Source organism: Nuphar pumila, chromosome 10 (genome assembly GCF_984573655.1).
Source record: "Nuphar pumila chromosome 10, dmNupPumi1.hap1.1, whole genome shotgun sequence".
NCBI classification, from domain to species: domain Eukaryota; kingdom Viridiplantae; phylum Streptophyta; class Magnoliopsida; order Nymphaeales; family Nymphaeaceae; genus Nuphar; species Nuphar pumila.
The window spans coordinates 100,414,652-100,429,658 of record NC_143258.1 but is presented as its reverse complement, the minus strand read 5'-3'; the positions used below and the strand labels follow the sequence as shown (position 1 = coordinate 100,429,658).

At 38.8% G+C, this 15,007-nt stretch overlaps 1 protein-coding gene and 1 long non-coding RNA gene across 2 annotated transcripts; both read left to right on the top strand.

Annotated features, from left to right (window-relative positions):
* The first annotated feature begins 5,378 nt into the window (after nucleotides 1–5,378).
* On the top strand, nucleotides 5,379–13,115 carry LOC149827580 (uncharacterized). Its single transcript, XR_016434541.1, has 2 exons — nucleotides 5,379–5,702; nucleotides 12,924–13,115. It is a non-coding gene; the product is annotated as an uncharacterized LOC149827580 (long non-coding RNA).
* On the top strand, nucleotides 10,546–12,163 carry LOC149827581 (uncharacterized). Its single transcript, XM_090019892.1, has 5 exons — nucleotides 10,546–10,579; nucleotides 10,659–10,788; nucleotides 10,873–11,199; nucleotides 11,282–11,371; nucleotides 12,152–12,163. The coding sequence occupies exons 2-5, from the start codon at nucleotides 10,786–10,788 to the stop codon at nucleotides 12,161–12,163; spliced, it is 432 nt and encodes a 143-aa protein (XP_089876018.1). The 5' UTR covers nucleotides 10,546–10,579; nucleotides 10,659–10,785.
* Nucleotides 13,116–15,007: the final 1,892 nt, after the last annotated feature.

The following is a 15,007-nucleotide window of genomic DNA, read 5'->3' as shown; positions in this document are numbered from 1 at the left end:
GCTGAGTGAGTGTCTGATTGGCATGCAATAGGGACCAGTTTGAACCAATTAGGCAATCGCTTTCTAGGGTGCCCTGCATCAGAGGGCACCCACCTCAGCCAGTCCTGTCCAGTACCCTTCAACCGTGCTCCTTCCATATGGATGGATGAAGAGAACATGCGTCCCCATCTCATTATTACACAAAAAGATAAAGTCTGTCTTTATTTTTCCTAGTTATGGGACAGGAAAGATACTAGTCTTTCAAAAGTTTGGCACTAGTTTGAATCACTTTCAAAATGCAGCATTTCTCCCTCATTGATTGGACATGGATTGGTTGTCCATCTTACCAAACAATGGACAGGTAACCAATTGGTGGCCTGATCATTATTTTATCACTTTTAACGCGTTAAAATCTGTTATTTTTTTTGTTTTACCAGCATTGCCCAATGTATTAGTTGTTAATTGTTATGTCTTTTTTTTAGAGTAAACTGTGTATGGCTCTACTTGTCTGGAGGAGCAGTTGGTGCACGTCACCTTGTGTTGGAAAGTTAAGTTCTAACTCCAAATGGTATGGTTGTACAACTGGTAGGGGTCTGACTAACCCCATCTTTCTCTGTCAAAAACAAACAAACAAACAGCATATGTGCTCGATCCATTATGTCATTTGATAAAACTTGATCTCACTGACAATCCATTGTGTGCGTGATGGACAGTCAGCGCACAAAAGACAGTAAAAAAGATGCAAAATGTGCAAAAAAGACCTGTAACTGCGGTTTTAAAGCGTTGCTAAAAGTCTCATTTTTGTTGGGACTTTTAGGGGTGGTATTTTTGTTTTTAGTGGCGCTTCAAAAGCGCCACTAAATGTTGTTTTTGTGTGTTTTGTGCAAAACAACATTGAGTGTCCATCGAGATGGATGCTCAACAAGATCAAGTTTGTTATCAAGTAAGTATGTATGGATAAACCACCTACCACTCACTCTATACATTAGATCTCTTAGAAAGTCAAGTCCTTTCAATAAGTATTATCCACAAATCTTTAGGCTTAGATTGTGCGATTTACAAACTTCAATAGTGGGGACTCATCCTGCCAAAGGCCCATGTGATAGGGGTGACTTGTAAACACCACCAAGTTGTGGGGACATCACAAGTTCAAAACTCATCAGGGGTTGTCCCTTGCTGCAAGGTCAAAGTTGGAAGGGGGGATCACAAGGGTTTTACCAACCAGATGCTAGCCGATGTTCGGTTGATGATTGGGGGGCGCCCGCTGGGGGTAGAGGTTGTGTGGTTTGATCTCTTGGCCTAGCTAACAAAAGAAAAACTCATCCCGCAAATTCTAAATTTTTTGTACTCAGATTTTGCCAGTTTCAAACATGATCTCAATCCGAACCCGGGTCAGACCTGGGTCTGATATGAAATTTCACAAACCATACTCGGCTCCATATACTAATGGGATCCTTTAGGCTTGACCCAGATTCTAATTGGACTTTATTCTTCGTCACCAAACCCTGAACCGGATTTGTTAAGGGTCGGGTCCAGGTCAAACCTGATCTATTGACACCCGTTTTCAGATACAAAGAGCATATATGATAAGAAATGCTTTGGTATAAAAAAAAAAGGTTAAAAACGGTCTCTTGACCTGTAAACAGGAAAATTGCAAGGGGTCCGTTTTCTATCAGAATCCAAATTAGATTGGACCTAAATATTTTTTTTTTTTTTTTGGGGGGGGGGGGGGGGGGGGGGGAGGGGGGTTAGTCAGACCCCTACACAACCATACCATTGGAATTCAAACTTGCAACGTCCCAACACAAGGTGACGTGCACTCACTGCTCCTACCAGACAAGCGGAGCCCCCCATTGGTAGATTGGACCTAAATGTTGATCTGAATCCTATTCATATATGAAAATAATCCTGTTTAGCAAATCCAAATTAAATTTAAATGCCCATTCAAATCTTACTTTTAAGGATATGAATCCTGAGATAAAAAAGTAATGGGGTCAGATTTTGATTGGAATCTGAATTACAGTTTATCTGAATTCAATACATATCTGAAAAAAAATCAATTAAGCAAATCCAAATTAAGTTCAATTGCACATTCAAATAATCTTTAAATATCTAATCATATCCTATATGTTTGCATCCCTCATTGAATCATTTGGGGATGTAGATTTAGTCCCACTTTCCGGCCAATGGAATTGACATAACCCTATGGGGTCATTTGTTTCATGCCCCTTTCACATGAAAGTGACACTCTTTTCTGTTCAAACAAATGCCAAGTGAGAAAGTAGAGCCCACACATTTACATTTCAAATAAAGGGTTTCCATTAAACCCTGAGAAGTATTTTCACTCAAATAGAAGCTTTGGGGGTATTCATTGATTCCCCTTTCCACAACTTGAAACATATAGCATCAAACCAAGTGTCCCCTCCATAGTTTCAGGAAGCACCTTTCTAAGGGGGAATGCATGCTTCCCCCTCTTTTGGGGGAAAGTATGGATAAAAAACTCACTTTCCATTTAGGCTATGTTTGGCAGAAGGGCATTAGACGAGTTGCGAGGGTGTCCGAGATGGTTACATTACTTGACCGGGTCTAAACGGACTTAGAGCATGTTTGGGAAAAGAAAGTTGAGGAAAGCGTAAATGTCGATTGGGAATCAGCCAACTCTAAATACTAAAAATTTCAAATTTCAACTCCTTTAATAAAGAAGAGGCATTTACAACTCCTTGAATCATAAAGGATTATAGTGGGTTGTTAAATTTTTTATTGTTTAATTTTTTATCTCATTTACCTCAATAAATCTTATATTTACCTATTTTACCTCATTATTAATTACAATAATGGTGCAATTAAGAGGCTAACAACTAGGGGTGGGCAATGGGCTGACCCATGGCCTGTTAATGAATCGGGCCAACTGGTCCGTAAATTGATGGGTTGGGCCAACAGCTTGATTCAAGCCAACCCGTTGGAAAAACCTTGGCCTACAGCCCACCCATTATGCCTGTGAACCTAATCGAGTCAAGCCGAACTTATTATATTATTTATAATATATATTATTTTATATATAAAATATATATTATGATATATAGTCAAGACAGGCTGTGGCATAGTCCGTTTTAACTCGGTTCAGGTCAAACTTGGATCTAATTTATAGGCCCAAACTCAGGCCATGATAGGCTAGGTGGGTCTGTCCACCTCTACTTACAATTACACTCACCTACAACCAAACATGGTGAGAAATCAGGAAAAGTTGAAAGCAGGTTTTACTTGAAAAAGTTACTTATGCTTTTAAACAAAAAAGGAGAATCCACAACACCTTTAAAATACATTTTACTTGAAGTCCAGTTTTTGTATTTTCTTGGCGAATCCCTCCAACACTAGTTCTCAAACAGAGCCTTAGGGAAAGTGTGCTCCACAAAAGCGTGGGAGAAACTCACTTGCTTCCCACATGCTTTCCCTTTACTTTCCTCTTATTTTCGCATTTTTTTTTCTGTTTTTCATGTTATTATTTATTTTTTTCGCTTCCTCATTGCTTTTCCCTCCCTTCCTACTTGTTTCTCTTTAGTTTTCTTCACGTTTTTTTCGCTTCCAAAATGAATTCCTCTTCACACTTCATACTAGTTTTTAGCACTTGCTTCCCTGCTTTTCATTTCGCTTTAAGGTAACTATGATCCCCTCCTTAAGTCATAGGAAAGGTCAGTGAGTCAGTGACCCCCTCAACGGTCAACCTTGCCCTCCCTTTTGTCTTTTTTTTTTTTTAAAGAAAATTGAAGGTAGAAAATAAAAGTCAAGGGCCATGGCTATCCTTGACCAACATTTTTACTAAAATAAAGCCAAAATTTCAAGGACCACTGACACCTGTCCTTGACCAGCACTTTCTGTCCCAAAACTAGGCTGGTGGGTTCACACTCACTGATGTCAAGCATTTCCCTGTTGTGGCTCAGCATAAGCCACAAAGAAGTGCCTTTTCACTACAAGAAAATTGTTAATTAGCGACGGAAATTAGCGACGGATTTTTTCCGTCGCTAATTAGCGACAGATTAGCTAGAGATAGAATCTGTCGCTAATTTGCGACGGATTAGCGAGGAAACAAATTTTATCGCTAATCTGTTGCTACTTAGCGACGGATTAGCGACTAAATTTTTTGTCGCTACTTTTTATTACAAGAACACCATTTTAGCGATGGATTTAGAGAGGGAACTCTGTCGTCGCTAATCCGTCGCTAATTAGCGACGGAGTAGCGACAGAATATATTCCGTCGCGGTTTTTGTATTTTGATTTAGCGACGGCTTAGCGACGGAATGTTTCCGTCGCTAAATATCGCGTAAATCCCTAATCCCATCCCTCTTTCTCTTTTTCCTGTTTCGCTGTATTGCTCCCGCCCGCCGCCCTCTCCCTCCCGCCGCCCGTCGGCTCTCGCCACCGTTCGGCCGCCGCCGCCTCGCCGACGATCCTCGCTGCCGACCTCCCTGCTTGGCTAGCGGCTGCGCCAGGGACCCCGAGCACCGGCGACCCGCCGCCGACCTCTTCCTCCTCCCTGCTGTTCCTCCCTGTGGCTGCTGCCGGGAGGTGTTGTCTCCCCTTCGCCTGCGACTCGCAACCGACGTCCTCAGCCGCCGACGATCCTCCCTGCAGCCACCTCTTCGCCTCCGCTCTGAGTTCCGGCAACCCAGTGGCCCCCGAGCTTCGCTCCAGGTCTCCCCCTCTCTGCTGTCGACTGCGCCGGCCACCGGCGACCTTGCCAGCCGCCGCTCCCCGTGCTTTCCGGCAGGGGGGTCGACCCCCTGCGTTTCCGGCAGGGGGGGTCGACCCCCTGCGTTTCCGACAGGGGGGGTCGACCCCCTGCCGGAAAGGCATGGGGGGTCGACCCCCTGCCGGAAAGGCATGGGGGGTCGACCCCCTGCCGAAAACGCAGGGGGTCGACCCCCCCTGCCGTAAAGGCACGGCAGGGGGTCAACCCCCCATGCCGGAACTGCCTTTCCGGCAGGGGGTTTAACCCCCTTCCCTGCTGAAAAGGCAGGTGGTTTAACTGGCTAGGTTGAGATTTAAAATTCAAAAAAAAAATTAATTATAAAAAAAAATTCAAATCGAAATCAACTGGCTAGGTTGAGATTTAATCAACTGTGGTTAGTTAGAGTATTTCATAAATTTTTATCAATTTGTTAGTTTGTTCTAGTTAGAGTAGTTCATAATTTTTTATCAATTTGTTAGTTTGTTAATGTCTACTGGTAGTTAGTTTTACTTCAATTTGTTTTCTTGAAATCTGGTTAGTTAGAGTATTTCAATCTATTAGTCTTTTATAATTATATTTTTCTTAGATAGATTGGTATTTAATGTTCTCACAATCAGTTAGTTAGATTAGGGCTATTTGAATTCTTTATGATAGTGGTGGTTAAACGGAGTTCACATCTTTTCTAGTAAACTAATTGATTGATTTACTATTCCTTTGCTAAGTAGTTCAGATTAGAAATTGTCTATGACTTTATGTTAGTCGACTGGTTCAACATGTTATAGCTGGTTTGTTAAATTAGCATCTTCTAGTTAGATTTGGCTTAACATATATACTATTTTTCTTTTCTCTTCTTTCAATTAGTTAGAGTTGTTTTAATTTGTTTTAATTTTTTTAGTTAGTGTTTCATCTTGTTTCATGATTAGTTAGTTTGTTACTTAATTTGTTTTGTTTTTGTGCAGATTTTTCAACGGAACCAACTCGTGCTCGGCCACCTGTGGTAAGTAAATGACAAAAACAATGCAAATCGGGTAAATACCCGTGGTGAGTAAGTGATGCAAACGTATCACATGTTATTTAATTTATTGAATGCAGCACTTTATTGTTCACACACTCACTTAGTTGTTGATATCTAGGACTGCTTTGTTGGAGTTCGGAGATCATGCTGAGCATGATTTTAATGTAGAAATATGGAAGTGTTCTTATTTTTGGAGTACGGAGTCCATGCTAAGCATGGTAGTAGTTAGTGAGATATTGAAGTGTGTTTGCTGCAGGTACATGTTTGCCATTTATTTGATATGAATGATTATGATGTATTGCAATGTTTGATGTAATTGTATCCATGCTTGCATGTAGTTACTTTCAATTTGATTTTGACTTCTATGTGAAATTTTATAATAAAAGCATGCTTCAAATGATTGTATCATGTCATTAATAGTTTGCACATGAAAATATTAAGTTATCAATGCATGCATCAAAATTCTTGTTATTGTTTGACATAGTATATTGCATGATAAATTTGATATTTTCTTCATCGTAGCATTCTGATTATTTTTTTCTTAATTCGTTAGGATACTATTCGTAACATCATACGACAGAATGACTGCAAATCGTGAATGGATGTACCGTAGGATAGTGGACAATGAGTTATCGCATGAATATATGGATGGTGTCGATAGTTTTATTGAATTTGCAACAGCGAGTGTCAGTACGGTAGATCCCACAGGTCGGATTAGGTGTCCCTGCAAGATTTGTAAGAATAATCGATTTGTAGAACCTCATGGCGTTAGACATCACCTATACAGGAAGGGTTTTATGAGTGATTATCAGAACTGGATGTTTCATGGAGAAGAATTTAGAAACGATTTTGATGCACGGGTGAATGTGGTGCACGATAATCCATATACGAATTTGATATTTGATGCTGCAGGAACAGAACTGGGTTCTGCTATGAGTTCTAGTGATGTAAGAACTGCCGTAGATGAAGAATCACCAAACGATGCAGCTAGTAGATTTTATGATTTACTTAAAGATGTTGATGAGCCACTTTGGAACGGTTGTGAGAGTCACACTATCTTGTCTGCAGTTCTTCAACTAATGAATTTGAAGTCCGAGTATAATTTGAGTCAATCATGTTTTGACCGTTTGTGCATGATTGTGAAGAGTATGTTGCCTAAAGATGAGAAATTGCCACAAAATTTCTATCGTGCGAAAGTTATGGTCAACGCTCTAGGTATGGGTTACAAAAAGATTGATGCTTGTCCAAATCACTGCATGTTGTATTTCAAGGAGCAAGAAAATGACATATCATGCCCGTAATGTGGGCATCCTCGGTTCAAGCCAAAGACAAGAGGCAATGGTAGCACGAGATCAAAGGAAGTTTCATACAAGTCGCTCCGCTACTTTCCTATCACTCCTAGATTGCAGCGATTGTATATGTCTTCAAAGACAGCTAAACACATGAGATGGCATGCAAATAAAGTTCGACACGATGAAAACAAGATCACGCATCCTGTTGACGCTGAAGCTTGGAAGCACTTTGATCGTACTCATCAGAACTTCGCAATGGAAGTGCGAAATGTTAGACTCGGTCTATGTACAGATGGATTTAATTCATTTGGGGGTAGATCAACTCCATACTCATGCTGGCCAGTATTTGTAACTCCATACAACCTTCCACCAAGCTTGTGTATGAAACGTCCAAATCTTTTCTTGTCTCTGTTGATCCCTGGTCCGACCTCACCTGGCCAAAATCTTGATGTATATCTAAGGCCATTGATTGATGAATTAAAAGTACTGTGGGATGACGGTGTTACCACGTATGATGCCCACAAAAAACAAAATTTCAACATGAAGGCCGTTGTTCTATGGACAATCAGTGACTTCCCTGCATATGGTATGTTATCTGGTTGGAGCACACATGGGAGGTTGGCTTGTCCGTACTGCATGGAGGATTCCAAAGCTTTTAGATTGAGGCATGGAAGGAAGCCTTGCTGGTTTGATTGCCATCGTCGATTTCTACCCAGCGATCATCCATTCCGACGTCAAAAGAATGCATTTACAGCAGGCACAACTGAAATGGAAGGTCCATCCTCAAGATTGTCTGGCATAGAGATTTTAAGAAGATTGCGATACTTTCCAGATGTATTAACAGATGCCCGCAGTCCTACACCCTTCCGTGGATTTGGGAAGGAACACAATTGGACGAAAAAATCTATTTTTTGGGAACTACCGTATTGGCCGACCCTATTGATACGACATAATTTGGATGTGATGCATGTAGAGAAAAATGTGTTTGATAATGTGTTCAATACAGTAATGAATATTAAAGGAAAAACGAAGGATAATCCGAAGGCCCGTATGGATTTAAAATTAATATGTAAAAGACCAGAATTGAAACTCAAAGAGTATAATGGCAAAGTACTGAAATCAAAGGCGAAGTACGTGCTCGGACCTGATCAAATAAAACATGTATGTCAATGGTTGAGACAACTGAGATTTCCAGATGGATATGTCTTTAACATTGCTCGGGCTGTGAAGATTGACGATGGACAGTTATATGGGTTGAAGAGCCATGATTGTCATATCTTTATGCAACGATTGATACCCCTAGCATTCCATGATATGTTAGACAAACCTATATGGGGGGTATTGTCTGAGTTGAGCGGATTTTTCAGAACATTGTGCGCATCGGAGGTCATTGTATCAGATGTAAAGAATCTCGAGGACTCTGTCATCACCACTGTTTGTCTGTTAGAAAAGATATTTACGCCAGCATTTTTCGATGTTATGGAACATTTGATCATACATTTGCCATATGAACTAAGGGTTGGTGGCCCTGTGCAATATCGATGGATGTACCCATTTGAAAGGTATATGTTTTTTTATATTTGTCTCTTTAATGACAGATATTTAAAATTTGAAATGTATATTCTTGTCAGATGCATGTTCGACCTAAAAAAAAAGGTTCGTAATAAAGCAAGAGTAGAAGGCTCTATTTGTGAGGCGTACACTTTAGAAGAGATTTCAAATTTCTCATCTATGTACTTCGAACCTCATATTTCAACACGTTATACATGCCCGCCCCGTAACGATGATGGAGAACAAGTAACTGTAGCTGACAAGCTGTCGATATTTCAACGACTTGGGCATGCATTTGGTAGTTGCCGATCAAGGCTATTGACAGATAGAGAGCAAGATGCAGCACACATCTATATTCTTTTTAATTGCTCAGCGATCGACCCATACATCGAGTAAGTATATGTATATGCAACTCAATTATAAATCCTTTTATGTTCTATATGTGGATACATGACTCGGTAATATAAGTATTTGTGGTTTGCAGACGATTTGATCTAGAGTTGCGAAACGAAGTTTCACATCTCACTGATGCAGAAGTACAAAAAAAACGTGAAACTAAGTTTGTGGAGTGGTTGAAACAGTTGGTAAAGAAGCTAACATAAATTTTGTACTTATAAACAACACTAAGTTACTTAATTGATCGTGATCACAATCATTGTTTATGTTTGTGCGTAGGTTCGCAATGGTGATGTTAAAGATCAAGGAATATGTGATTTAGAAAATGGTCCGACCAAAGTTGTGCAATGCTACAACGGGTATATCGTAAATGGTTATCGATTCCATACAAAAGACTACGGTATAAACAAATCAACGATAAATAGTGGCGTGTGTGTCAAGGGTAGCAGCTACGGTGAAAATGAACATGATTACTACGATGTTATAGAGGAAATAATGGAGTTGACTTACTTAGGCATGAATAACAGGGTTACGGTATTCAAGTGTCATTGGTTTGATCCAACTGCAACAAGACTCGACAAAGCTTCAGGCATTGTGGAGGTGAATCATAAATCCAGGTTTAGAACATATGAACCATTCATATTAGCCTCGCAAGCTCAACAAGTTTATTATACTTCATATCCGAGTATAAAAAAGTCAGATAGAAATGAATGGTGGGCAGTTTGCAAGGTGAAATCCAAACTATACCCCGAGTATGATCAGTTACAGGAAGATGAGTTAGCTGAAGACAGTGATTACTATCAATCAGATGATGTCTGTGACTTCGCTTATGGTCACGATGTTGCGCATGATATGCATGTCATATCTCCAGTGGCTGATGAAACATTCATAGAGGAATGTGATCCAAATGATGTACCAAGTGGATGGGCAAACAATGAAGAAGAAGAAGAAAGTCAAACTAGTGATGAGGAAGAATTCTCAAGCTAGTGAGCAAAATCTTATACTACAAACCTCTATTTAAATGCATTGTAATACTTGATGTGAGTTGTATTGCAATACTTGGTGTGAATGATTAAAAATTTCAATTCAATGTATTGTAATACTTGATACGAATGATTCGAATGCATTGTAATACTTGATGTGAATGATTTCAATTATCTGAATGTATTATAATTTATGCAATTAACGAATGATTTGAATTAATGCAATACTTGATGTCAATTATTTGAATTATTTGAATGCATTGCAATGCTTGATGTGAATGACTTGAATGCATTGTAATACTTGATGTGAATTATTTGAATGTATTGTATGACATATGTTATTTGTTAGAATATGGTTCGTGGAGGTTATAGTGGTCGCTCATCCAGTAGTAGCCAGGCTCAACCTTCATCTTCACGGGCTCCTGTGATAGGTATATCATATAACTAATTAGATGCTTGATTAGTTCAAATGCACATTCTGAGAACTTGGTGTGTATTTTTTTACAGATGATGTTGCGCCTGTACACGACCCACCTATACCAGTTGATCGCACAAGTCAACAGCCAACACAGGAAACAGGGTCTTCTCAGGCTGACACAAGAAGACTCATTCGAATAGTGTATATCGATAATCGACCGTAAGTATTTTGTTTTCAATTATTGCATATCTTTTAAATATTTTATATTGATATTTACTGTGTAACAATTCATGTGCAGCACGAGGTTTGAGCCACAAGAAGTAGTACGGGAGATTAGGAATTCACTTCTTCAACATCTACCAGGACCAGTTGCTCAATGGAAAGAGTACCCAAAGGAGGTGTTAGACAGATTGTGGTCCTCATTCATGGTATACAGTTGTTCCTCATAGTTAATGTGTTTCATATTTAATTTATTTAAGCAATGTCTACTAACTTTCTGAAAATATTTGTAGGCTTCGAATCGCTTTGCAACTACGGTGGAAGAAAATGATGCAAGGAAGGTGTGGCAGAAGGTGGCTGCCAATCGATTTGCAGACATGCTGCACACTATGAAGACTGCAGCAAAAAAAGCATCTGGCGTAGTAGATGATCCATTACTGTGGAAGGGCCATGGTCCTATTACTATCAGGAGAGATTACTGGGATGAAATGTGCGATATGTGGGCAGGAGATGCATTTAAAAATCGCTCTGCGAAGGCTTCACAAAATCGATCGAAGATGCCCGAAGCCCATCTACACACAGGTGGATCTAAGACATTTGGGAGCCACCTAAAGAAAATGGTAACTCATCAATATATAATATTAATTTTATAAGTATTGTTGCAAATTTGTGTACTAAATCTTTTGTCATTTAACTTCGCAGGAAGCAGAAAAAGGAGGCAGTGTACCATATAAGGATGTGTTTGTAGAAACACATAAACGGAAGACCACAGGAGTCTTCGTATCAGAGACGGCGAGAACGACAATAGTATGTATTAATTCTATTAATAATCATTGCAATATATATGCAAGTCATCATAATGTTATCATTAATTATTAATGAATACTTTAAACATTATTTTGTAGGAGGCATATGAGCAACAGATGGTAGAGCGATATGGCGAAGACGCTACTCAGCATCCATCATTTGATCCTACAGCATGGGTGACTGCAGCAGGTGAACCCAAAAAAGGTCGCGTGTTCGGGTTTGGGAGTAATATGAACACTTCACCAGTTATTGGTTCTTCCAGTTACGACTCACCGACTTCTTGCGCCGACATAAGCTCCAAGCAGCCGACTATTCTTTCCGGTGATGATGTACGCGAGATCATTAATGAATCACTGAATAACTACTTCCAATACACCGTCGCCCCTTTTCTCCGAAATGAGATCAAGGCCGCTGTTCAGGATAGGGGATCTTCGATTCCAGGTCCCTCTCAGGTATAATCACATATATAGTTTTTTTGACTGTCTTAAAGCACATCTGAGCATGGTAGAATCACATATAGAGTTTTTCTAGATGCCTTAGAACACATATAAACATGCTATAATCACATATTCAATTTTTTTACTGCCTTAGCACACATATGAGCATGATAGAATCACATATAAAGTTGCTTTGCCTGCCTTAGAGCACATATGAGCATGCTATATTCACATATTCAATTTTTTTACTGCCTTAGCACACATACGAGCATGATCGAATCACATATATAGTTTTTTGCCTGCCTTAATGCACATCTGAGCATAGTAGAATCACATATAGAGTTTTTTTATATGCCTTAGAACACATATGAACATGCTATAATCACATATTCAATTTTTTGACTGCCTTAGCACACATATGAGCATGATAGAATCACATATATATATATATATATTTAACTTTTTGTCTGTCTTAGAGCACATATGAGCATGATAGAATCACATATAAAGTTTTTTTGATTGCATTAGAACACATAAGCATGCTATAATCACATATTCAGTTTTTTTACTGCCTAAGAACACATATGAGCATATTATAATCACATATTCTGTTTTTTGACTGCCTTAGCACACATATGAGCATGCTATAATAACATATAGAGTTTTTTAACTGCCTTAGAACACATATGAACATGTTATATATCATTTATGATAGAATCACATATAAAATTTTTGGCTTTGCCTGCCTTAGAGCACATATGAGCATGCTATATTCACATATTCAATTTTTTTACTGCCTTAGCACACATACGAGCATGATCGAATCACATATATAGTTTTTTGCCTGCCTTAAAGCACATCTGAGCATGGTAGAATCACATATAGAGTTTTTTTATATGCCTTAGAACACATATGAACATGCTATAATCACATATTCAATTTTTTGACTGCCTTAGCACACATATGAGCATGATAGAATCACATATAGAGTTTTTTTATTGCCTTAGATCACACATGAGCACATGATAGAATCACATATAGTGTGTAATTTATTTCATTATATTTTGTTTATCAATACTGACTGTTCTTTTCTTGTGTAGGCTGCTAGCGATAATCAGGGTAGTGGAGCTGAAGGGACAGATAAAGACAATGAACAAGAAGACGCACAAAATCTTGGCGATGATTAGAGGACTGTGTTGAAGAAGTTCTATTTTTTTTATTTTTCCTAATTGTAATTGTTGAATTGTAAATAATTAAACTTCTTAGTTTTAAGGTGGAACGATTAATTATTATAGATACTTGTTATATGAATTTTTTTGTGTGGTTTGTTTTTTATTTACAGGAAATATAAATTGTACAGGAAATATAAATTGTACAGTTCTCGGTAATTAATTTTTAAATAATTTTTTTTTGATTTTTTTTCGTTTTTGCGACGGATGATTCCGTCGCTATTCATATTAATCTAGCGATGGCTTAGCGACAAAATTAAATCCGTCGCCACGCCGTGGTCGCCGTTTAGTACCGACGGATTGGCGACGGAATATAGCGCTCGTTATTCCGTCGCAATTAGCGACGGACTTGGTGACAGAATTATTCCGTCGCCAGTTAGCGTCGAAATATTCGCGACGTAAGCATATTGTTGCCGCGTTGTCGCTAATCCGTCGCTAACATGGTTAGCGACGGATTAGCGACGGAATGTGGTCGTCGCTAATCTACTGCTTTGTTGTAGTGTTTTCTACCCCATCCCCCCCAAAGGTTTGCGTTTGCATGGAACAAATCTTCCATGGATTTTCAATAAATATGGGAAAAAGAAAAATGGAACGAATCTCATCTTTAATTCTTCATCCCCCCTCTTCCTAGGGATCCAAACAGTTCAGACTTGAATCAGAAAATACATTGAGAAGTCAGATCATATGGGATTGTGTCTCACTTTCTGTTAGTTTTTGCGTAGGTAAGGTATATTTTTTCATATAGGAACGGAAAACCCATCCCAAAGGGTGTAAACCCAGGAGCACCCTTTGAACCTAGAGAGCCACCGGCTTTGGCTTAGGCAAGGAGAATACGGCCCGCGGGCCGCGGCCAAGGTATTTGTTTCAGCTATTTTGCAACAGACCCGGTATATATGTTTGGCGTAGTAGCTGATCAGGTTTGACTGTAATCTAATTTTTCACTTAACCCTTTTAAACTTGCATTCTTTTGGGAAAATATCTCTAGTAAAACTCATAGGTGCATGTTTTATTTGATCAATTTGGCTGCTTAGGTGCTTGCGATAGGTGCTTGACTATTAGGTACTTGACACTTGAACACTTCAATATTCGAGCATTTCATGGATCAGACCTTATGCATTTGTTATTTATAATGCATTTAATAAGAAATATGATTGACATGATGCATGCTTTTAAATCTAGACACGTTTTCGAAACATGAAGAATGGATGGCATGTTTTCCGAAACATGAAAAATGGATGTACAATTCAGAGTATTGTCAGCCGTTGATCTTTAATACTTAAAAACTGCATCTAAATATCAAAAAATCATAATATAAAGTATATTGCTTACTGAATAAATGATAAAAATGCAATATGTAGACCCCGATTGATAAAAAAACGTGTTAGTTAAAGAAAGAAGGCATCATTGGTTATAGATGTTGCACCTTCCTTGGTTGCATGTTCCTCATTCCATATATGTATATATAGAGAGAGTAGTTCCTACACAGTTTATGTCTTAAACCTCCCTAAAACACTTCTAGATAACATAGTCAGACATATTTTTTGCTTTCTTAACCTGTAGATGCATTCATGATTACTTATTCACTAATAACCATACTATATCAAATCAAATTGATGAAAAACCTTGACTTCATCAAGTTTTGGTGCAATATGAGCAGTTAATTTTCAATCACCCTAAGTACACATCTAACCCTTAAGAGTGAGAGGGGATCCTGTTTAATGCTAATCTCACCCAGCGTTTGCCTACTATAACATATGTTTTCTATTAAATAAGCTATATAGAATGCATCAATGAGCAGGGTTTAGGACTCTCTCTCTCTCTCTCTCTCTCTCTCTCTCTCTCTCTCTCTCTCTCTATATATATATATATATATATATATATATAGAGAGAGAGAGAGAGAGAGAGAGAGAGTAGGGTGTTTTAATAGAGCTTAGGTGCTTGCGATAGGTGCTTAA

Coding starts and splice junctions, on each gene's coding strand:
- LOC149827581 (XM_090019892.1), top strand. Junction 11,200..11,281: donor GGAGCCACCTAAAGAAAATG/GTAACTCATCAA, acceptor TTAACTTCGCAG/GAAGCAGAAAAAGGAGGCAG.